The sequence below is a fragment of the Drechmeria coniospora genome, chromosome 01 (assembly GCF_001625195.1).
Source record: "Drechmeria coniospora strain ARSEF 6962 chromosome 01, whole genome shotgun sequence".
Lineage (NCBI taxonomy): Eukaryota > Fungi > Ascomycota > Sordariomycetes > Hypocreales > Ophiocordycipitaceae > Drechmeria > Drechmeria coniospora.
In genome coordinates this window covers 3,823,609-3,846,946 of record NC_054389.1, presented here as the reverse complement: position 1 = coordinate 3,846,946, position 23,338 = coordinate 3,823,609, and the positions used below count along the sequence as shown (strand labels likewise).

General features: G+C 59.1%; 7 protein-coding genes across 7 annotated transcripts; 2 read left to right on the top strand and 5 right to left on the bottom strand.

Moving 5' to 3' along the window:
• Nucleotides 1-416: 416 nt before the first annotated feature.
• DCS_00919 (uncharacterized protein) lies at nucleotides 417-2,536 on the bottom strand (the record flags this gene model as incomplete). Its single annotated transcript, XM_040798254.1, has 2 exons — nucleotides 417-2,252; nucleotides 2,327-2,536. The coding sequence occupies 2 exons, from the start codon at nucleotides 2,534-2,536 to the stop codon at nucleotides 417-419; spliced, it is 2,046 nt and encodes a 681-aa protein (XP_040659137.1).
• Nucleotides 2,537-3,822: 1,286 nt separating this feature from the next.
• Nucleotides 3,823-4,105, bottom strand: DCS_00918 (uncharacterized protein; the record flags this gene model as incomplete). Its single annotated transcript, XM_040798253.1, has 2 exons — nucleotides 3,823-3,981; nucleotides 4,073-4,105. 2 exons carry the CDS (start codon nucleotides 4,103-4,105, stop codon nucleotides 3,823-3,825), a joined length of 192 nt encoding a protein of 63 aa, XP_040659136.1.
• Nucleotides 4,106-5,138: 1,033 nt separating this feature from the next.
• Nucleotides 5,139-8,042, top strand: DCS_00917 (MUS38-like protein; the record flags this gene model as incomplete). The annotated part of the gene is made up of 2 exons (XM_040798252.1): nucleotides 5,139-5,186; nucleotides 5,256-8,042. 2 exons carry the CDS (start codon nucleotides 5,139-5,141, stop codon nucleotides 8,040-8,042), a joined length of 2,835 nt encoding a protein of 944 aa, XP_040659135.1.
• Nucleotides 8,043-8,276: 234 nt separating this feature from the next.
• On the bottom strand, nucleotides 8,277-8,465 carry DCS_00916 (uncharacterized protein; the record flags this gene model as incomplete). The annotated part of the gene is made up of 1 exon (XM_040798251.1): nucleotides 8,277-8,465. The coding sequence occupies one exon, from the start codon at nucleotides 8,463-8,465 to the stop codon at nucleotides 8,277-8,279; it is 189 nt and encodes a 62-aa protein (XP_040659134.1).
• Nucleotides 8,466-9,598: 1,133 nt separating this feature from the next.
• On the bottom strand, nucleotides 9,599-11,365 carry DCS_00915 (inner membrane magnesium transporter MRS2 precursor; the record flags this gene model as incomplete). Its single annotated transcript, XM_040798250.1, has 3 exons — nucleotides 9,599-9,998; nucleotides 10,049-10,677; nucleotides 10,814-11,365. 3 exons carry the CDS (start codon nucleotides 11,363-11,365, stop codon nucleotides 9,599-9,601), a joined length of 1,581 nt encoding a protein of 526 aa, XP_040659133.1.
• Nucleotides 11,366-12,555: 1,190 nt separating this feature from the next.
• On the top strand, nucleotides 12,556-13,653 carry DCS_00914 (uncharacterized protein; the record flags this gene model as incomplete). Its single annotated transcript, XM_040798249.1, has 2 exons — nucleotides 12,556-12,978; nucleotides 13,036-13,653. The coding sequence occupies 2 exons, from the start codon at nucleotides 12,556-12,558 to the stop codon at nucleotides 13,651-13,653; spliced, it is 1,041 nt and encodes a 346-aa protein (XP_040659132.1).
• Nucleotides 13,654-15,055: 1,402 nt separating this feature from the next.
• On the bottom strand, nucleotides 15,056-17,058 carry DCS_00913 (uncharacterized protein; the record flags this gene model as incomplete). The annotated part of the gene is made up of 2 exons (XM_040798248.1): nucleotides 15,056-16,575; nucleotides 16,638-17,058. 2 exons carry the CDS (start codon nucleotides 17,056-17,058, stop codon nucleotides 15,056-15,058), a joined length of 1,941 nt encoding a protein of 646 aa, XP_040659131.1.
• Between the last annotated feature and the right edge of the window lie 6,280 nt (nucleotides 17,059-23,338).

Sequence of the window (23,338 nt, the reverse complement as noted above, 5' to 3'; positions counted from 1 at the left end):
CAATCGGGCGTCGCGCACCATGTTACGTGATAGAACAAGAGATGCATCTTTTGTATACTGCTGTATTGCTCGCTTCCTGTCCCTCCTGTGCGGTATCCTACAGGTGGCTGGCTGCGCGTCCACGGAACAGGCACGACGAGGTGCATCCAGACTCCCAACTCGTTGCCCACGTACAACAAGGCCGGGCCGGATGCGGCGCCGTGAAGGTCGGCGACGCGAGCGTGCAGACCTCCAATCGTGCTCTCCAAACGGTATCGTCACCGTTCCGGCCCGTAGAGGGCACCGGGACCCGCATAAATCCGTGCCGTCGCGTGGCCATGGCCACTGCCCGACCACTGGGACCGAGGCGGCATACGCTCGTCCCGCTCCTCCAGAACATGCTACTGCGAACAGCTTACCAGTCGTCATCATCGTCCTCATCGTCTGTTGCCGCAAGTTAGCCTTGGCCAGAATCGCTCGCCGACGGGTATACTTGCCGCTCTTGCTGACTTTCTCCTTTCTCTTCTGCAGCGCTGCCGCCAGCGCGTCGGCCATGCCGCCACCGCCGCCACTGCCGGGAACAACGCCAGCGGGCGGGAGGCCACTTCCGTGAGGTCCGGTATCGCTGCTGCCTCCGACCTGTACGGAGCTTCGGTCTCGGATCTGCGATCGATCGACCTTCTTGAGAGAGCCGATTCCGCCTGCTTTCTGAATATCGCCCAGCATCGCCGATCGGCCCTTGTCCGCGCCCGGCAACGCCGGAGCAGGTACGCTGGAAGAGTAACCCGAATCCCGATTCGGGGCCGGCGGCGGAGGCGGAGGAGGCGGAGGCGGACCACCTCCAGTCGTTGGCAACGTCGGCGGAGGGGGTGGTGGAGGAGGGACCGCTCCGGACAAAGGTGGCATCGATGGAGGGGGAAGCGGCGGGGGCGGCGGAGGACCACCAGGAGTCGGAGACGACATTGGCGGCGGCGGAGGAGGACCTCCAGGAGTTGGAGACAGCATCGGTGGCGGCGGTGGTGGTGGACCACCGGGGGTTGGAGACAGCATCGGCGGTGGTGGAGGGGCACTCGACGACGGCAAGGGGGGGGCCGGTTCGACGAAGGCAGCGGAGGCGGAGGCGGCGGCGGCACGTCCATGGCAATCGGAGGGGGGGCAGGCCTCGTACCGGGCGGCGGCAGCGGCGGCGGAGAATTTCGGTTTGCGACCTTGGGTGGCAGCGGAGGAGGTGCGGCCGGGTGCGCCGCCATGGCGCCGTGATGGTCGTTGCTGCGAGGCGGCGGAGGCGGCGGTACGGGGCTCCTGTTTGGCGTAGGCGGCGGGAGACGCTGGCCCGTGAAAGGAGGAGGGGCGTGGAACTTGGGACCGCCGTTCTCGCCATCGAGGGGCGTCTTGGCCGGTCTCGGCGGCGGTGGAGGTCCGGGATTGTCGGCGACTGCCGGCCTTGCTTTTTCCACGTGCGCGAACCTGCCAGCCTCTGGAAGAGGAGGCGGAGCGTTAAACCTGGGCCGGTGGGATGGGAGCTCTGCCGGAGGGCTAGGTTCCCGTAGTGCCTGTTCCGACTTTCCAGATCTTCTCGGGGCCGGAGGCGGAGGGGGGGGGACACCTCTTCTCGCCGAGGTTGGCGAAGTCGCCGTCGCCGCACCCGGGGGTGGTGGCGGAGGAGCGCGCCCGTTGCCGTTCGTCGGTGGCGGAGGAGGCGGCGCGTGAGGCCCGGAGTGTGCAGAGGAAGGCGATCTCCTCTGCTGACCCATCTTCGCCTGCTCCTCTCTCAGAAAGTCGACGATGAATTCCTGGTTGTCTCGTATAAAATCATCCGTCAGCCCCTTGTCTCGAAGGTCTTGGCCGAAGTGTTCCCGCCATAGCGGATCGAAAGTATCGAGCAAGGCAAACTCCGAAGGTGACAGGCCGTCCCCCTGGTTCAGCGATGGTATCGACGACGCTTGCGACAGAGAGGGGCGGGCACCCGCTTGAGGCGCGTGGGAAGGCGACGGTGCTGACGAGTGACGATGGAACAGGCCGCCGAGCAGGCTGTGCTTGTGCGTCGGTTGCGCGCCTCCGCTGCCGCCGAAGGGGGTGGAGCGCGTCGCCCGGCTCGCGTTCTTTTCGCGCTCGTCCATCTTCTTCTTGAACTGCTTCGCCTCTTTCTCGTCGACAAAGCTCAGGCCGGCCAGGCAGTCCTCGAGCTCGAAGGTGTGGAAGAAGGTTCTGTCCTGGTTGTAGGCCCAGCTATCGAAAATCTCCTGGTCCCAGACAACTCCCCGTGCCGAGGGCTGAGGAGCGGCGAAGAGAGGACGCCGTTAGCCTCAGGGCCGTACGCAGTGGTCATGAATGCAGGCTCACGTACCGATATGTCGACCATCTTCAGCCAGTAGGTGTTGCCGACGAGGTCATTGGCGAGGACGACGGCACCCTGCAGGCCTGTGTAGTTCCATTTCGAACGATTCGGGTAGGCAACGTAGAGCCTCGCGACGGCGACGGCTTGGATTTTGTTGGACTGCTTCGGTACGAACCGTTTGACCGTATCCTTGTCCTCGTCGTTGAGGATGGAAGGCATGATGCCGACTTCGTTTCGATGAACAGGCCAACCCAGGCAATGAAGAGTCTGCGGCGCTCGTGTGCACGCGAGAGTCAATGTCTGTGCCCCAAGGCGACGTCGTCGCTCGGATCAGGCAACAGTCCCGCGGCTCTGGAGGCAGCCGGCGTGATGGACCGACAGGGCGAGGGCGAATGGAGTGCCGCCGAGCAGTTCCGAGGAGTCGGTGACCGCCCCTTGTGCTGGGATACGGAGCGGGCGACGGAGCCAACAATGGTTTCCGGAACAGCACGAGCGGGTGCTGCTACGTCGACCGGCAGGGAGTCTTTGCGGATAGGACCTGCTGTAGGTGATTGTGGCGACGAGTGTGTCGACGCTCGTTGGTGATCCGTCAACGAAGGCGATCGTAGCACGGAGTGGTGCAGTGGCCACTCCAGCAGCGGCGGTGGAGCAGTTTGGGCTCCGAGCATGTGCGAGCACCTCTGGTAGGGTACTGTGCAGATGACGATAGAACGAGGTACTGTAGGCGCTAGACCATCGCCAAGGGCCCGAGCTAGTGTCAGGCTTCCACAGGAACCACCAGCGGAATCGCAGCCTAAGCCGGGGTAGGTACGGAGTACATACTGTACATGTACTACACCTGGACTGTTGTACGGAGTACGTCTACTGCTATTACGTACAGTAAGGATTAGGCTTTGAGTACTGAGTACTAAGGTACCTATGCGTAGGCGAAATGTACTTGCAGGAGCGCTGCCTATCTAGTACCCACCAACAAGAAATTGATACCTAGCATGTACATGTACAGTGCCAAGTGCTCCGTGCCAGCGCTACATCTACTCGTCTCCATTGGTCGGCAGGGTTGAGGGGGAGGCACAGCCGCACAGCCGCGCAACGATGCGGGTCCTTGAGCGAGCGCGAACCCCTCACCACATGTACAGTACATGTACCCTGCGCGCAGTAATACCTGTACTTGTCCTGGTGCGTGCTCTATTATCATCACACCCAAGTACATTTCGATACCTGCCTAAGCAGGGTGACAACGAACAGGACTCTTTGTCGGACTGTCTAGTTAAACGAGCGAGAAGGTTCCGACAGTTTGATGCTGCTCACCCGAGATCTCGCTACCTTTCCAGTGCATGGATGGTAACGGTTGCCAATCCCGGATGGACAATGATTGTTCGCCCGTAGTAGCATGCTTTGGACCGTCTCGTCCGCCTCCTTGTGTTCCCTCCATGACGGCATTCATGCTGGCGCCATCCCTTTGTCAACGCATCGTCGGTAGCACAACCGTCATTGTCGGATAGTTATTATTTGTTCAAGGCCTCCTTTCGCGCCTGGCGGTCCTCCTTGCTGCCCTCTTGCTCGGGCATCTCCTTGGTCCTGGGCGGGCCAGGATGAGCGAGGAACGGAGCAGCTTTGGCGTCGATTTTGTCCTTGATGGGTTGGATGGAGAATTGATTCTCTCCCTGCCAACTCTGCATTAGCCGCTGTGCGTCTTGTTCGGTACAAGGACCCATAGGAGTGTGGATGTGCTCGTTTCGGAGCATGGACGCGTACCTCCTTCTTCTGCTGGTCCTTGCCAGAATCCATGCTGCACGACGGACGAGGAAAGATCAAAGATGCACTTGAGTATGCAGGTGTTGGCTGGTGATGAGTTCGAGAGGACGGGGTACCAATGTTTGCGTCTGTATGCGTGTGTGTAATGCGAGAGAGAGGGAGGGATAGAGAGGAAGGATAGAGAGGAAGGATAGAGAGGAAGGATAGAGAGGAAGGATAGAGAGGGAGTGAGAGAGCGAGAGAGGGAGGGTGTGTGTGTGTGCGTGTTAACGGTGTCAAAGGAGGTGTCAAGGACGGGGACAAAGTTCGTTTGAGAGCAGATGGCGAGTCTGGACTACTTGAACTGTGCCCTCGGATGACGTGCAACGAATGACGTATTGGCTTGAGTCACGTTTCCGCCGAAGCTGCCCGGTACATGACGGCACGGAGCAGGCACCCGCAAACACGTACAGATTGCACAGTACGTACTTGTCATGGAGGCAAAGCAGGCACTGCACGGCCAATGTATGATTCATTCACACTGAGGCCATCATCTTCGCCTGAACAGTTGAACCTACTGTGCATGGATGCTGGCCGGCCGACTTCAGATCGAGCAACCGCCCGTGAGCCCAAGTAACGAGCAGGCCGGCAAGAGGCGAGGCAAGTGAATACTAGGTTAGTAGGTAGGAACTGGCATCTTACTTGTGCTCGGTGCTAATAATCATAACTACATACCTAGTAGGTCAACTGAGATCGAAGCAGGTTGCAACGCCGTTCCTGTGGCTCTTCACCTACAGTGCTCGCAGCGCTCGTGCTGTCCCCTATGACGACCGAGGTTAGTGCCTGCAGGGTCACCATACTCGCAACTACAGTAGGTCCAGGCCAGTACAGTCAGAGTGGGCCGTCGTTCATCATTAGCCTAAGGGGTACCTTGCTCCCCGCTAGGATTGCTGCAAGCGCGCTGTAATGATAGCGACTGCTCCGAATAGCTACATGCACCTCCCAGCACTCCCAAGCTAGCTTCATCCTGCCAGCATCGCCTTGCCTTGCTCAACAAGACCATCTCAACTCGACAAGCGAGCCCTGCATGTCGGCAAGCAATGCGCCGCAACCAGTGAAGCTCTCGCTACCCCTGGTAGGATCCTGCCCACCCATCCTTCGTTCCATTCACCGGCCAAGCCCATTCGTCCCTAACCCGCCACAGGAGTATCAGCAGAACCTCTTCCAGGAACTCCGGTCCGAAGATGAGCTCGTCATCCTCGCCCGTGGCCTCGGCCAGATGCGCATCGTCACCAACCTTCTCCACTCGTACGATGCCGCCGGCAACAATCTCCTCGTCATCGTCGGCGCCGAGGAACGGGAAAACGGCTGGATCGGCGAAGCCCTGGCCGAGCACGCAGCCATCAGCGCGACTCCCAACGCCCGCGGCTTGACCGTTGTGAATACCGACTTTCAAACCGTCGGTGCCCGCGAGAAGATGTACGCCGCCGGGGGCATCTTCAGCATCACCTCCCGCATCCTCGTCGTCGACCTGCTCACCGGTCTTCTCGATCCCGTCACCATCACCGGTCTCGTCCTCCTCCACGCAGACCGCGTCGTGGCCACGTCACTCGAGGCCTTCATCCTTCGCGTCTACCGCCAGAAGAACAAGGTCGGCTTCCTCAAGGCCTTTTCCGACAACCCCGACCCCTTTGCCGCCGGCTTCTCACCCCTGGCGACGATGATGCGAAACTTGTTCCTCAGAAAGGCCTCGCTGTGGCCACGGTTCCACCTCACCGTCGCCCAGTCGCTCGAGGGAAAGAGAAAGGCCGAAGTTATCGAGCTCGAGGTCCCGATGACGGATTCCATGAAGGAAATACAAAACGCCATCATGGAGTGCGTCGAGGTCAGCATCCACGAGCTCAAGAAGGGGAGCACGGGCCTCGAGATGGACGACTGGAACCTCGACAGCGCCTTGCTCAAGAACTTTGACGTCATCGTTCGCCGCCAGCTGGACCCCAACTGGCATCGCGTCAGCTGGAAGACGCGGCAGATCGTCAACGACCTCACCGTGCTCCGCGCCCTCCTCAACAATCTTCTCACCTACGATGCCGTCTCCTTCCTGCAGCACCTCGACACCATTCACGCCGCGCACTCTCCCCCTCCTGGCTCGACCCGTCAATCCCAGTCCCCCTGGCTCTTCCTCGACGCCGCCCAGGTCATCTTCGACACGGCCCGAAGGCGCGTCTACTCGGCCAACCCGAGCACCGTCTCCCGAACCGGCAGCATCGATCACCTCGAACCGGCGCTCGAGGAGCTTCCGAAGTGGGCGCTCCTGGCAGACGTTCTGGACGAGATTGACCGAGACCTCTACTTTGAGCCCCCGACGAGGGACGACTCGAGCGGGACCATTCTGATGATGTGTTCGAACACCGACACTTGCAGGCAGCTGCGGGACTTTTTGCAGACGATGCATGTGAAGCCGACGACGGAGCATCCGGTCGACGACGACGACGACGACGGAGAAGAAGCCCACAAGCCGTCGGCAGCCTTCTTCATGAGGAGGCGACTTCGGAACTACCTCATCTGGAAGAAGCAGTTTGCCCAAGTCAGCGCCACACTCTTCCAGGAGAACCAGAAGGCCCTCAACAGCGCCGTCGACGGCCGGCCCGGACACGGAGACGGCACGCGCGCCGGCAGGGCACCGCCGAGCAAGAGACGGAGGGTCCGAGGCGGCGGAAACGTGGCCCTCTCGGCCGGCCGAGCGGCGAACGGAGTGATCGCGCAGTACTTTGAGAAGCCCGCCGAGGTTGCCGATCTCTTGGCCGAGGTGCAGATGACGGAGGCCGAGGCGCAGCAGAAGGCGGAGATTGGTGGTGCCGATCCGCTCGAGGATATGGAGGACTACTTTCACCTCTACGACTGCCAGGACCTCGTCGTCGTCCATGCATACGACGGGGACCAGGACGAGCACGTGCTGGAGGAGGTCAAGCCGCGCTACATCATCATGTATGAACCGGACGCGTCCTTCATCCGTCGCGTCGAGGTCTACCGGTCGTCGCACAACGACAGAAATGTGAGGGTCTACTTCATGTATTACGGAGGATCCGTCGAGGAGCAACGCTACCTCTCCTCCGTCCGGCGCGAAAAGGACGCGTTCACGAAGCTCATCCGCGAGCGGGCGAGCATGTCGCTGGTCATGACGGCCGACGGCCAAGGCCCCGAGGATGCCCAGGAAGCCTTTCTCCGCACCGTCAACACGAGGATCGCTGGCGGCGGCCGGCTGGCGGCGACGGCGCAACCACCACGCGTCGTCGTCGACGTGCGGGAGTTTAGGTCGTCGCTGCCGTCGCTGCTCCACGGGCGGTCGATGATCATCGTCCCGTGCATGCTCACCGTCGGCGACTACATCCTGTCGCCCAACATCTGCGTCGAGCGCAAGTCGGTGACGGACCTGATCTCCTCCTTCAAGGACGGCCGGCTGTACAGCCAGGCGGAAACGATGTTTCAGCACTACCGCAGCCCGATGCTGCTGATCGAGTTTGACCAGAACAAGTCCTTCACGCTCGAGCCCTTCGCCGACCTGTCCGGGAGCCTCAGCAGCGTGGCGCCGACCAACGTCTCGTCCGACCTCCAGTCCAAGCTCGTCCTCCTGACGCTCGCCTTCCCGAAGCTGCGCATCATCTGGTCGTCGTCGCCGTACCAGACGGCCGAGATATTCGAGTCGCTGAAGACGCAGGAGGACGAGCCGGACCCGATCGCGGCGGTGCAAGCCGGCCTCGACAAGGACATGCAGGCCGAGGACCAGGCCTTTAACCGAGAGCCGCAAGAGATGCTGGCCATCGTTCCGGGCGTGACGCCGAAGAATATCAAGAACCTCGTGCTCGAGACGACGAACTTGAGAGAGGTGGCGAACATGGACGAAAAGGAGCTCGAGCCGCTGGTGGGAAAGACAGCAGCCAAGGCCATCGACGGCTTCTTCCGTCGCAACGTCATGGAGGAGGAAGACTAGGCAGGGCACAAAGTTTACGAAGGAATAAACGGAGAACCGATCGAAACAATCCGATTTCGTTTTGTGACTGCTACAGTTTATGCCAAGGGGGTATTGTTGAGCGATGTCGAGCCAGCGCCAGTGGGTATCAGAAATGCCACCTCAAATGCCACCCGCGACTCGAGCCGTCCACGAACCGGCGTAGACGACCCAACTGAGCGGCTGGCCATCGTTGGTCCAACGACTATATGGTGTCTAAATGCGGCTCCGACGCGTACGCGTATGCATGCGACGGCCGCCAGCCCCATGCCGACGGCCGCAGTAGCCACATGTGACGAAAGAGACGATGATGCCGCAGAAGGAGACGATGCCGCTAATAATGGCCTGCAGGATACCGCCGATGCCGCTGATGACGGCCATGATACAGCTGCCGATGGTGGCCATGGCCGATTGGATCTGCGTGGAAGCATGTTAACCGCGTTCTGATGCATGGATGGCTCTCGAGGATGCCTACGCAGGATAGTATGCCACCCATGATCGATGTGCACTTTTATCTGTTGACGAAAGTTGTGATTCTGTTCCGTAGATATTCGTGTTTGACTGGGAGGAGAACAAAGGTGAGGACGGGATGTAGGTTGGTGCTGATGTGTGGATCGTCCTTCGATGCGCAGAATGGGCATGGGCATCATTGGATCTGTAACCTGGTTACAGGCACCACCTCTTAAATATACGTTTTGCATCCCGCCTGCCTCCTCTCCAACCTGAACAACAAGGTGGTTGAAAAGGTTCACAAGGTTCTGACAGGCTCTAGACTGGTTGGCTGCTTGGGCCCGTGACGTCACGCGCCCCTGACACGTGGCAGAGAAAGCACCATTACGGAGGCAGTAACGCGGCAATGACTTGTAATCTACTTACCCGCGTGCCGAACCGTGAAGGTAAAGGAGTGAGAGGTTGGATCGTGTGCAGGTCGATCCCGCTCAACCGGCGCATTCTCTCCGGCAGCGGGTGCCTGCCCGTAACTGACGGTTCCACCTTCCGGGACAGCCCCCGAAAGGGGGCGCGGCAAACAGGTCCGGTGGCGTCACCGTGCAGACACACCTGACGTATGTGGGGACCCGGGCCATAACCTCCGTCGACCTATCCATTGCGTTCGACGTTCAGCCACCCTGAGAGCATGCAAGTTTACGATACGGAGGAGAGAAGTGACGGCAAACATTCCGAGGCATGGTGTTCTAATGCAGGAACCTTTACGCCTGTCTCGGGACGGAGGGTCCCAGTGACGTGTTGTAGTCTCGGAGCTTCGTCGACCAGCCGGTGACAATGTTGGCAGGGAGGCCTCACTTGCCCGAGAAGCATCATCGCCTCCATGCGTTCTGCATCGTCGTCGTCGTCGATGGGATATACTTGCCTTTCACACAACTGCCGCTCTGGCTGCCGTACTTCCATGCCATGGGCTGAACAAGTAGCTTTCCGCTCGAGACAGTGCCGAATCTGCATGGTCTTTCCCCAGGGGTATCATATCCGGATCCGCCCTTCCTTCCATCCCGACGTGTGCCGTCGTCCCCCCCCATCCTCCCTCACCTCCAAAAGGGAAACCAGCTCTTCTTGGTGGCCATGGCCCGCTGCAGGTGCGCACGTCGCAGCATCTCCTTGTTCCTCGAGTCCAGCAGGCCGAGGGCGCCGTCGTCGCGGTACGACAGCCCTCGCGGCATGTGCGGTCGCTCGTTGCTCATCATCTTGAGCCGCTGCACCTTGCGCAGCTTGCTCAGTCCGTACCAGCAGACGATGAGCGAGATGGCCGACGACAAGCCGGTAACGGTGCTGAAGCCCCAGTTGGTCTCCTCGATGAAGTTCTCGAGGTTCATGCCGTAGAGGCCGGCGAGGAAGGTGCCCATGGCGAGGCCGAGCGTGCCGACGCTAAACTTGAGTTCCAAGAGCATGAGCGAGTTGCGGTTGGCGTCGAGGATGGCGCGCACGCTGGACTCCGTCAGCTTTCACCCGCTCTGGGCGCGCGTGCGTGTACGTACATCTCCTCGGTGTTGCGGATTCCGGACACCAGATTGCCCGCCTCCTGCACGATCTCGTCGGTGAGCTTGTGGTACGACTCGAGAAGCATCTCCACCTCGGTGTGGTCGTCGGTGCCCCTGTAGAGGTCGTGCTGCTTCTCCGTGAGGTACATGTCGCCGAGGTCGTCGTCTGCCTCGAGCAGCTCCTCGATGGCGTCGCGGACGAGCTTCGCCTTCTGCTCAAACGTGCTCACGCGCTTGGACAGGATGAGAAGGATGCGCAGCTGCTCCCTGTCGATGTCGTCCTCGAGCTCGCTGAGGATCTGCATCACCGGCTCCCGCACGGCTTCGAAGTCGGCCTCCATCTCGGACGTGACCGAAGTCAGGACGGCCTCGAGAGCGCGGAATTCGTAGGGCAGCCCGTTCGAGCCCTGGGACGGCTTCTGCTGCAGCTTGCCCTGCAGGTCGTACATGAAGGCCGACTGCGGGTACGACGTCTTGGAGCCGTACACGTCGAAGAGGAGAACGCGGTTGTGCTTGATGAGGACCTTCAGATGCAGCAGGTTGAGCAGAATGGCCGACGGCCGGACGAGGATGTGAGGCAAGTTGGACGAGTCGATCTTTCGCAGGTCTCGGGGCAGCAGGCCAAACTATTCGAACCGTCAGCAACCTCCTTCGCAAACCTCCCCGACAGCCAGGGAGAGGAGATAGGGGCACCCGAGGGGGGGTGGAAGCTTGACGGTGGGCGGACTCTCTGTCCGTCCGTCCGCTGCTGCTACTGCTTACTTTGGCAATGAGCTCCGTCTTTTTGAACTCGCCGTCTACCAGTATAACCTTGCCGTCTTCGTCGACCTCGGTGCATCGCAGTCGAGGCTCCAGCATCGCCTTGGCGGCCATGACACGCCGGCTGTTGAACATGGACGAGCCCGAGTTGTCGAAATTTTCATGCGACGGAAGGTCGTCTGGTTTGAGCAGCTTCGCGCCCTTCTTGACCGTGCTTCCCCACAATCTCTCCTGCCATGTCGGCTCGCCCGCCGCCTTCAACCGGTCCGTCTCGGGCTTTCGGAGAGCGGCGGTGGTGCAGAAGGCGAGCCTCAGCCTCGGCGTCTTCGCGCCGGCGCTGCCGAGGGCCCGCGGCGGACTTCCAAGAGGCAACCTGGACGGCCGCACGCACGGTGTTGTCGTACAGGTCGGGGTCTGGCGTATCGCTGCTCGTCGACAGCGTGGCGACGGCTCAAACGCAGCACCACGCCCACCAGAGAATGCGGCTTCGGTCTGGGAGCGCAGGAAGCGGAGCAGGCTGCGGGACGGCGCAGGCGGTCGCAAGGCTGGCTGCATCACGGCAATCTGGCAGCAGCAAGGTGGCGATGGAGTGGCATGGAGGCCGTCGTATGTGGTGTGCAGCTACGACAGAAGAACCGTGCGTGGAGTCAATATCGTAGCATCAAAAAAAGATGCATCTGCAAAACGTCTCGATCGTATCCTTGGAGAAATAATCGCGGAGTACTCCGTACGGCATAGTACGATATTGTATGGAGTACTCCATACTTACAAGTGCATGTACTTAAAGTACCTAGTAAGTACTTATTCATGTACTTACTTCCGTGTACTGTACTTACATGAAGGACACAAACGGACCAGTGGAAGGACTTTGGAGTACAGAGTACAGTACAGTACAGTGGTTCCAGGCAGCACATACTGTAGTAAGACTTGCACATATCCAGTATGTACAAGTACATGTACCTACCTAATAACTCTAGTACAACTACAGTACGGAGGAGAGGGTAAGTACTGACTTGTGTACAGTCCGTAGTGGCACGGAGTATCAGAGCCTAAAGAACTCCAAGTTGGCACATACTACTTACTTACTTGCAGTGGTACAAGTACCTACCATACTTGAGGTGTATACTTGAATACTCTGTATTACAGTGCAAATAGGCACTACAAGCAGCTTCAGTCTTAGGTGTACGTACAGTACAAGTAAATACTTGTGCTACGACCTACTGTACTGTAGGTACTGTACATGTTCATCGCAAGCCTTAGTACCTAGTACCTAGTACTCCGTACGCAGTGCTGTATTAATACCGTACTGTACACAGCACAGGTGCGTGACCGAGTAATATTAGTATTACGTATACTCCGTACTCTGTACGGAGTACCCTACAGCAAATGGCAATGCATGAGAGTCGGAAAATACATCCAGCATTCGAATCAATGTCTTCTTGGTCTTCTTCACCATTCCGCTGCTAGACGCCGGCCATCTACCTGTGTGTCCATCAGCCTCCATGGTGAATACGACAGTTGGGAATGAGGAAAGTTATGAAGAACACGCCTCCACGATGCGACAGCCAGATATTCAATCCCTGATCATTTGGCGCAAGCTTCGACCCAACATCGACCGCATCAACTGTCACGCACTCTGCGCATGATTGAGCTCTAGATCATCACCCTACTCTTAGCAGGCGGGCTGCAAACACTGGCACCGACATGTAAATACGGAATTCTACCCCAATCTCGTCTCAGCAAGCATGCCTCCGGCTCCCATGACCCTCACCCCCGTGCACGTCAGAGGCAAGCGAAAATCATCGGCCAAGACCGCCGTCCCCTTGATCTTGCAACGACCGGAGCGGAAGAAGAGGAGAACGATCGGGTCCGTCGTCGCCAGCCGCGCTGCCCGACCTCGCCTGACTCTCGACTCCCTGCCCTCAGAAGTGCTCGAGCTCATCTTGCTCTACAGCTCCAGTCTCTCCCTGCCGCGTGCGAGCCCCGTCATCGGCATAAAGCTTTCCCACCCCGCTACCTTGCTGCGCCAGTTCATCTGGGCCTTCCACGACACTTGGCAGCAGGGCTTTGGAATCCCCGTCTCCCAGCCTGTTCACTACGTTCCCGGAGAAGAAGAAGTCCCGAAGGGTCAGAGTAAAATCCCCTGTCACGGCGATCATCAACTTCAGGTCTGTCCTCCGCGCCTCGCCCACTCACTCCGCATGAAGCTGACACGGCCGTGGTAGACGGCCATCTTGGAACTTCCTTGGGTCAAGATCGACTTCATCCTGCAAGCACAGCAGATCTGGGCCGACCGTTACGCGCACGACCGGTGGTACACCCACTGCACGCCATGGCTGGATCAATTCTCCTCCCGGGACCACTCTCGCGAAGGCGGCTTTGGTCATTTCGACAGCCGCCGCTGCTTCGAGGCTGACTACCAGCAAGCGCTGAAGTGGCCATCCTTTTTCGTCGAACCCACCACATGGCACTCACAAGACGTCCATCCCCTCACTCGCATGCCCATCCATCTCATCACCGGCCCCTGGGATGATGAGAAGCTGCGCCGCCTCTTCTGGCTTACTCGAGGGGGTATCACCTACGATGCCGACGGCCAGACCTTGCCGCCGTGGGAGGTCAGGATGCAGTGCCTCGAGAATGCCATCCTCTCCGCAGCGGCCCCTAATGCTCTCGTGAGCAACTGCTTGATGGGGGACTGGATGTTTAGAGACCTGCCCCCAGACGTCGTCCGATCGCGGCTTGCCAACTTTGATTGGAACTCTGCTACCCAAGCAGGCTCATCGCAAGGACTTGCCCGCATTCTGGATGGATCCCGTCATCATGCCCTCGGTTTTTTCCCTTGATCCGTCAATGCTGGCTGAGTAGCTCTCCCCTCCAGGAACCTCACCGCCCGTTGGTGCACACTGCAGAGTTCTATAATTGCCTGCAGTGCAGTATCAGGCGGTATTACTTGTGTACTGATGACTGGTATCTTCACTCCGGCAGAAGAAACGATGGTGGCCACTATAGCGTCAAGCTTGAATGGAAACGTGGGTGAGATACGGCCTATACCTTCACGGCCGGTACGATTTTGTCGGAATGGAGACGGACAAGCTACCTGCATGCACAACGAAGTTTTGTGACATGGATCCCAGAACTCCTCGCCAGCGGCAGTCAATCAAGGTGGCCCCCACGAATGAGCCACATCGGCTTGCTGGCGGCTTGTTCTCCGTCACTCGTTACCTTTTCGTGGCACTTGTGCTCGTTTCGACTCACATGGACTCGACAATTCGACGGAGACCAATCCCACCCACCCATACATACACTCAGGCTCAGCTCAGAACCTCGTGCCGACGAGCATAACTTGAAACGGTGGAACGCATCCTGGCCTTGTCCCCAGCCGTCTTCTATCTCGTCCATCACTCCTCCAACCCTCAGTCCTTTGGCCTGCCTCGAGCCGTCTTGGAAGCGCAGATCCCAGCGAATTCTCCTTGCTCGCCATCTGCTAGCTCAGAGCGAACAACTCGGCCACCGCACATAGAAGCCCCCGGCAACTATCTGGTCCGGTGCCAAACTAGTCGCTGGGGATCAACGGGACAACTATTGGGTTCTTCGCTCACCATTGTTCACGCCGTTCCACACGCGGAAAGTCGGAAACAAGTCGCAGACGCTCCGGTTGCACGAAAGGGGGATAGGATAATATGTCACATTCAGGTGTTCGTCATGCCTATTTCTTGAAATTTCGCCCAGCTATTTTCAAACTACGAATCAGTCGTGTGCACGTGCGCACATGTTTCATTCAAAGCTTTATGCAAATATCGCTTCAATTATGTTTCCCGACTCCGAACAAGCTAACAAGCTAAGTTTTATCATACAATATCCAGAGGAAGAAAAAATGTCCCGCCGAACCGAACGATGCATGCTGCATGAATGAAATTTTCAGCGCAATGTCCCGCGCGCCATTTGGTACCATTGCAAGTTCTCTGCGTTGTGAAAAAAAGCAGATGATCAAGGGCGCCAGGTAGTGTGTTTTCAAGACGGAAAAAAAAATCCATTGGCAGAGAGACTTCCTGTCCTCCTCGCTTCTCAAGCACACGCAATGAAACGGGGGTACACCCCAATTGTTTTGAAGAACGAGGCAGGGAAAACAATGAACGATACCGAGTGAACCCGTGCCATACCGTCGTGTGCCAAACGGAGCTGCCTTGGGCGTCCGGTGCATGCGAACAATATGACTGGAACCATGCGGCGCATGTCTTGGGCATGCTATTCCATAGCACTGTCCCACGTTCCCCGTCTCGTGAAGCTGATGCTCTGCTCAACGTTCTCTACAGCCCCAGGGCCGGCGGCGTAGCAAACTCGTTTGGCAGGGGCCCCCATGCTTGCGCCGAAGCGCATTTGCAGGAGCGGTTCCGACAAGTTGGCATGGGATCCCTCGTCACCGCCGAGCCAGGCCAGCGTACAAGGGTCGCTGGCAGGCGCGACAGCACGAACAAGATGTTGCGCCGTGTCCGCCGATTGGTTTCTGCTTCGCTTTCGACCAGATTTGGTGGCAAGATCGTGCTTCTGACGCTCGTCGAGGGCGACGACGGTGACTCCTACCTCTCCCGAGGCCGGGGCGAACTCGCCGACGCGCCCTTCCGAGCGCGTATCCAGCGACGTACCCGACGACACGAGGTACCCAGGGTGCGCTTGAGGCACCGCCAGGACACTCGACTTCGTGCTCACGCTTTCGTCCGACGCCTCCATCGCTCGGGATCGCGACGGCACACTAGGCTTGAGGGCGCAGTGGGTCGCGCTAGCGAGCGAGGAGGCAGAGGAGAAGGAAGCGGAGCGCGAACGTGACGGGGCGGAAAACGTGGATTCGGGGGACGAGACGGACGAGACGGAATTTGCCAGCGAAGTTCGGCGGGCCGTGGGGAAGCGGCCCTGCGGCGACGAGGCGACAAGGTGCGGGAGCCGATCCAGCCCCTGGATACCACCGGCACAGTCCGTCCGCGGCATGGCCAAGCCCGTGGTGCGCGAAGCTACACTCGCTGCAGGAGTGAAGAATCCGCTCGCCAGGGGGGCAAGGCGCTCGTTGAGCAGCGGCGCGGGGCGGCCGCAGGTACGCATGGGCTGCGGCTCCATGAAGGCGGGTGCGTCGCACGACATCGAGTTGACGTGCGGCGTCGGCGTGGAGCGTGGTTCCGCGGGCGCGTTCAGGATGCTCCGCACCGCCAGGGCCGCCAGGTCGGTGACCTTGGGGGACGATCGAGGGATCAGGGTGTCGATGTTGGTCAGTCCCGGGTCCAGCTTGCGGGCCATCTGCTTCCAGCTGAGGGACTGCGACGGAGCCGAGGACGAGGTGCATCGGAGAAAGATTTCGGTCCAGCGCTGGAAGACGTCATCGGTGACGTGCAGCTTCCAGTCGACGGCAAAGAGAAATGCAAGCTCGTTTCGGTTAATCTCCCTGACGGAGAGGCCCGAGATCCTGCTCCACGCGCCGGCGGAAAAGTTGCGGTCTTGAAGGTACTTGCAAGAGAGGATGAGGGCGGCGAGGAACATGCGGCGGCCGCAGAGGATGACGCGGCCGGAACCGGAGAGGGTGCAGGGGGATTTGTACGAAGGAACGCTGGGTTTGATGAGAATCAAGTAGTACAGTGCGACCTGGAGAGTCGAGTAACTGGTGCGAGCGCGGCGAAGAGTCTCCTGGATGAAGGTGCGCAGTGGGAGGACCGACCTGCCGCCGAGCTCATCGACGGAGGAGAGCGGCCAGATGGCCTCGACCATCTGGGCAGCGGCGTCTGTCGAGGGAGGAAGGCTAAGCGCTCGTCGCGAACGGGGAAGGGGATCAGGCGTGACCTACCAACAAGGCCGTCGACGAAGCCGACTCGGCGATCGACCTCTCGAACCAAAGCCGGCGGGGCGGCGTGCTGGGAATGGGAGCGGGCGGTGGTGCGCCTCGGGTTCTGCCGCTGCTCCGGGGGAAGGGAGACTTCGTCCTGGGGGAGAAGCGAGCGGCGGAAGGTAGACGCATCGTCCGAAGGTGTGGCGACGCAGTTGGAGGGACAGTAGTTGTCGCACGAGTCGGAGTAGGACGTGTTTGCCGAAGCGGAGGAGAAGGACGTGTTTGCCGACGCGGAGGAGGTGTCGGACATTTGCGACGGGGTAACCGACGACTCGGACGTGAGGGAAGCCGACGGCACGGCGTTCGAGGATGAGCCGGAAGAAGAATAGAGCATGGGGGATGGAGGGGAGACGGGCGAAGGATGCATGTGGGACGCCATGCTGATCGAGGAAGGGGCGCTATCTCAAGCAGGTCGTGTCCCACTCGAGATGTGTTCAGGTCGAGACGGAAGGAGTTTCCAGCCGCCGTCGATGGCCAGGTCAACCAACTGGACGCGGACGGAAACCGTCGAGCAGACCAGAGAGACGTTCCGGGTCAAAGGTTGCAACCAAGCAGCCGCTCAGACGAGTTTATCGACGGCTGAGTGAGTTGACGGGAACGATGGTAGGTTGAAAAGGCAACGCAAAGACGGCGACTGGAGTGGTATGAATGCGACTGGCACGACGCATCGCGAAGAAATGCTGCAAAGAGGCGAGTCGGAGAGGGTGATGGTGGCTACGAAGCAACGACCATCGGTGGCGGCAAGGAGACGTTGAGTTCGTTGAGAGCCGGGAGCCGAGGCGTAGAGTTGCGTTCGTGCAGGTGCGTGCGTGTGCGTGCGTGTATGGATGTCCGTCTGCGGGTGCGTGTGCGTGTTTGGGCGTGTGCGCCTGTTTGCGTGTGTGTGTGCGTGCGAGTGTGTGTGTGTGTGTGTGTGCGTGTGGTGTGACGCCAAAGATACGTTACGCTGGGGACAAGCGGCGTCGGGGTGAGGGAAGAGTCTGCCCGGCGGTGCCGCGTCGCGATGAGAGGGAGCGAGCGACGCAGGTACGAGACGATGCAGCGGCTGGCGGCAATAGTGGTATTTATTGCGAGGCCGCCAAGGCGAGGTGACTCCTTATCGCGTCGTGGCCTAAGAGGCGAGGCGGATGGTTCGAGCAGCAGGCAGAAGGTGAGTAAGTACTTACTTACGAGCGTGAGCGAGTACAGTGAGTACAAGGTGGTGACAGGCTTGGGAGGCAAAGTGGGTACCGGCGGGGTGGGTGGGTGACTCCTGCAGGTGGCGACCGAGAGTTGCCGCGCGGACCAAATGGGTGGGGTGGGGGGCCCCTTCTTGCGATTTCGGAGACAGCGAGGTGACTAAATCTGAGCGAGACTGACTGACTGGTTGGCTACCTGGTGTGGGCTGGCGGGTTGGCTGGCTGAGACGGCGTTTGGCTGAGACGGGCTGACGAAGAGTCTGAGCCTGAGGCAGGTAGGCCGCAACGGCGAATCCGTGAGAATTCAATTCGAGCTAGCGCACGCTCCGTACCTGACCTGACCGACAGGCTGACCGCCTGCTTCTTTCGACCGGCGGATCCGATCAGGGGACTGGGAGGGGCGAGGGCCAAGATGCAAGCCAGCGTTTGGCACAGTCGTCGTCGTGCGTGCACACCGAGTCGGAAGGGGCAAAGGCGAGAAGAGGTGAGGCAAGGCGAAGCCGTGGTGGGAGACTGAGCCAGCAGGTCCTGTTGGGCCAGCAGCGGTTGTTGCGTGCGTGGGTGCTTGCGTCTGCGGTGCGGGCGAGCGTTGAGCGTGGACGTGGGTCAGTGTCCGTACCGTCGTGCGTTCGGCAATGCGTGAGTGCAGCGCTGTGGCCGTGGTCGTGGCTGTGGCTGTGGCAGTGCAGCGGCGTTTCTCCTGCTGACAGCAGAGCGGGCGGCGGTGCGGGTGGCAGGCAGAAAGAAGTACGATTAAATGCCGCTGGGGAACAGCAACGGCGCGCGAGGTGAAAATGACGGTGGGAGGGGATCAAGGGCGGGGGTAAACAATGGTGACGGGAGTCGAGAGCAGAGAAATGTTGGAGCCAGAGCAGACTTCGGAGAGTCGCTGCTTACTGGGTAGTTTCGGACTTCATCGTGACGACGCTGCAGCACAGTGAAGGAAGGGTGGAAAAGTTGCGAGGGCCGTTGGGTTTTTTATTCATGGCCTCGTCCCGCATTTGCGTACCTAGTATTACCAATGCCATGCGTTGTGATGCGTACTACGGTAAGCCAAGTACTGTACATTTCCTGCTGACTTGCCCACGATGTGCACTGTATGTTAGTGCGCGGCTACGAGAGGTACTCCCTCCACATACTTGCCGTAGGACAGTAACAACTAGGGAGCAATACAGTACTTGTCGCGGGTGCGCACCGGTACACACTGGTGCAGGTACCTACCTAGTATACGGAATGATCCATTAATTTACTAGTACGGAGTGAATTACGGAGCAGCACTACGTACATGTAGTGTACTTTTTAGTTGGCCAGTTTGCTTGGCTGGTCAGCTCTCCTGCGTCGGCCAGAGGCTTCCCCCTGCCGTCTGGGCCCAAGCCAGACGACAGGCTGTCAGACAGGAGACAAGGGAGGGAGGGGAAGGGGGGCAGCCGGGGAAAGCAAGTGAGAGAGCCTCGAGTCGGGGGGGCGAGCGTTGGGGGTCCGGAGGGGGGAAGAGGGGGAGGGGGCGAGGGGCCCCGACCACTGGCCAGCAGCTTGGCCGACCCTCATCCTCGTCTGGTGGGTGTCACTGGCTGGTCACTGCACAGTGCACCTGTGGGCAATGGTGGTACGGACTTGGGACTAGTTTGCGAACGAGGACACGCACACCTACGAGTGCAGCAATTCACCTACTTTTCCCGCACAGGCGACTACGAAACATATACCTCGCAGAGGGGGATTTAATCGTCATCAAGGCACGTACGAGCTGGAGGTAGGCAGGAACGCAGTACGGGGGCCGGACGATCGGAAGCTCTGCCAGTAGCCAGATATACCTCTCCGGAGCCAGGTCATCATCATCCAAGCGATACCTCCTGGTCGGCCCCCAAGTCCAGGCGCTAGGTGGTGGTTCACTACCTGATTTCGTGTACCTTCCTCGTACGTTCCTGGAGGCGGTCTGTCCTCTGAACTGGCGCTTCACCATCAGCCAGCCTACGTCTGAGCCGACGAGGTCTTTCCTATCCAATACAGGGCTTGCAGTACAAACACAGTACCATTTCTCGCAGGATCCACATGTCCCGAACACCCAAGTACGAATGTGTACTTGCACCCAAGGCCAAGGACAAGTACTGCACACTTACAGTACAGGACAAGTATGGAGAAATAAAGAATACATGTATTACGGAGTAAGTACTTACAGTACGGGGTATTACTGTACACATTTGCAAGTGCATGTGCGCAAGTACTTGCTCATAGCCTGTGACAGAAGAAAAGTCGCTCGCTTCCGTCGTTGATCTCCTCTTCGCCAATCCGGGCATAGCGTGGGCGGCGACGTGTGGGTGCCTCGAGCACTCCAGCCAATGGAGGGGCGAGGCAGCCCATGCCCGAGCAGACTTGGGAGTCATCGATTGGACGGAGGTGCACTGCGACGAGCAAGAAATGGTGCGCGGAGCCAGAACCGGTGTGCGTAGAGTACAAAGCCGAGAGCGAGCGCAACACGACACGACGGCACGGCCGATGGTGATCGCTGCTCATCGATTCAGGAACGGGCAACTGGCGAATGTACACGTAGTGCACTTGCTGGCCTCCCATGCGTCGCGTCTGGTGGCCACAAGCAAGGTGGCGGGAAGCAAGGCAGCAACGCATGCTGCCAACACATGGCGGTGGCAAGTACAGTGTATTTTGTGCCACGCACGTACATGTACATGCAGCGTATTTCCAGTGCGCACAAACGGCGGGCAGCAAGCACATGTACGGGACACGCCGCAGCGGTCAGGCCGCACTGGCCGTACGTACGGATGTACGGTGTACGAGAACGAGCAAGTGCAGGTGTGTTGTGCTGGAGTTTAATGCGTGTGCGTGTGCGTGTGCGTGTTTCCTGTTTCTTCTGTTCGATTGAATGTGCATCGCATGGCAGGCGAGTTGTTGCATGCGTCGAGTGCATGTGTCGGTGCGGATATCTGTAGATAATTAGTGCCTGCAGCGCCGCTCTCTCGAACGAGGGCGGGGAGTATGTGCACGCAGGTGGACAAGTGTGTGTGCGTGTACGGAGTACAGGTACTCTGTATGGACCCCCTCGGTTTCCTCCTGGTCTGACTTGACCACATCCCCCTCCTCGCCGTCGCCGTCGTCATGGCATGGCCATCGCCACCATCATGTCGCTCCACCCCTCTTCAGCAACGCCACCAGTCACCGCACGACCAACCTACGGCTGTGCTTGCAGTGAGTGCGCGCACTTGGGTACGGTATACAGTACGGCGTACGTGACCGGCGTGCACTGCCTGCGCACCTCGGTACTCGGTAGCTTGGCGTACCTGCAGTTTGCTGTGGTGTTGGAAACGGCCAGCAAGCGAAGAAAGAGGCGCCACCGACGACGACCCCTGCAGCAAACGCTGTGTGTCGTCTTTCTGTCTCAGCATGACGGGCAAGTCTGGTCCGTATGAACACACGATGATGACCTGACCGCTCGGTGAAACAGCTTCCGGCCGCCGTCCGTGGTCCAAGTGCGACGTCCAAGTGCGACGACGTCTGGACCCAAATCGTCCGTCTTGTTCGCACATGCACAGATACCCGAGACTCGGTACCCCCTCTCGCTGCAGGAGTACTTGCCGGCACGGTGCCTGTACGTGCGACGTCGAGGGCGTGATACGGAATGGGTGGCACCACGCGCAGACAAGCCGTCACACGTTCGCATTATTCGTTGCAACTCTTTGCTCGGCTCCAGCTGCAGATGTGTCTAGTTTCGAGTGATATTACTCCGTTCATGACGACCCCGGCATCGGTGCCTGGGCTGCGGAGGGTGTGCCCGTGCCAGTCCCGGGGGATCCGTCCGCACCATCCCCTACCAGGAGATCATGGTCGAAATTTGCCACCTGCAGGCACAGTACAACTAGGTACACAACCCGGCAAATAGCAGGCTGTACAATACGTACGCGGTGTACTAAGTAAGTATGCCGTGCCGTCGTACGAAAGAATACCAGCATCATGTACTCCGAACGGCTACTGGAGGTGCTGAGTAAGTACAACAGAACTGTTCCAGCTCAACACTGTGCACGTTTGAATGTGCGCCTGTGCGGACGACGGACGCTCACATCGTGTCGTCGTGCCATTATCCCGGCGTTGGGAGCTGTGCGAGCGTGAATTCGCCGTCCTTCCTTCCGATCATCTACTACTATACGCAATACCTGTCTGCCTTTTGCTCCTGAGGCATCGAGCCTGCTTTCTCGTCCTGAGGCATCGAGCATGCTGATTGTCGAGGATCCGGCTGCTCCTGCCTGTTTGGCTTCCTGCCTGCTCTAGTACTCGCACTCTCCCGCTTGATACGAGCCAGTACTGGTAGACTCGGCAGGCTGCAACAAGGCGTAGGTAGAATGCAATACGTGTGCGTATTCGTTGAGCTTCGATTCCTCTACCCACCACGCCATCCAGCTCAAGCGTCAACAAGCTAGCACGAGATCCCATCACCCTCACCCTCGCCTCGCCTACGCCGTCGCCCGCAACTGGCGCTGCCCGATCGATGGTCGAATAGTCGGGCCGGGTGACTTCATGGCGTGTGCCCTTGATCGATCCTGTGACATCTCTCTCATATTACCCATTTTATTGGGTGGAGCATTTGTGCGTGCTGAAGCAAGCAATCATCTCCCTGTAGGAATATACGTCGTGCGTACCGTCGCAGGTACAAGCCACTCACTGACCAGGCCAGGTCAGCCGCAATTCATCCGCGCCGACAGGAAACCCGCCTGGCGTACGGGCCTGTTCCGAACGGCTACTGTACACAAGGTGACTTCACGAGCGACAGCAGGGTGGCAAAAAAAGGGTGGCAAAAATTTATCCGTCGGCAAGGGCGAATGCCGCGGCAGTCCGGACGGTTGTTGGGAATGGCACAAAGGCTCGAGCACGTCGGGCGAGCAGGAACAGCCCATGCACGCACGAGTCCTCCGTCCACCACCCGCTTTCCATCCTGTTGGCTGCCTGTAAGCATTGCTACCTACCCTGTACCCAGGCATATACGACTGTCGTATCTTTGTGCAAGTCCGTAGGCACACGCACGCCGCGGTCTCGTGATCGTATTGCATGGAACTGACCAAGCAGAATGTCGTTGCTCACTGTATGTACATAAAACCGGTACGAGAATGGACAACGGCGCGCGCTATATGTCGGAAAGGTCCTCCTGTGTTGAGGAGGTGATGCGTGAGGCACCTGCTGTCCAGAGAGAGCACCGTGGATCCTGGTATGATATGCTGGGCCGTTCATCCACGAATTCCTGTGCCCAACGTACTAGCTACAACTAGGTACTGTACACGTATGCAGCCAAAAATCTAATTACTTGGTACTTGAGAATACGTGTGCGCTTGTGCGTAGCTGTGAGGTGCTCAATATTTCCTCTCAAGCAATTACGTGGCACATTCACGTGCTCCGAGTAGGTACCGATTGACGCACAGCAGGTTCACTCATCTCTGCACCTGGCCAATACTTCTGCCTACTTGCACATCCCCTCATGCTTTC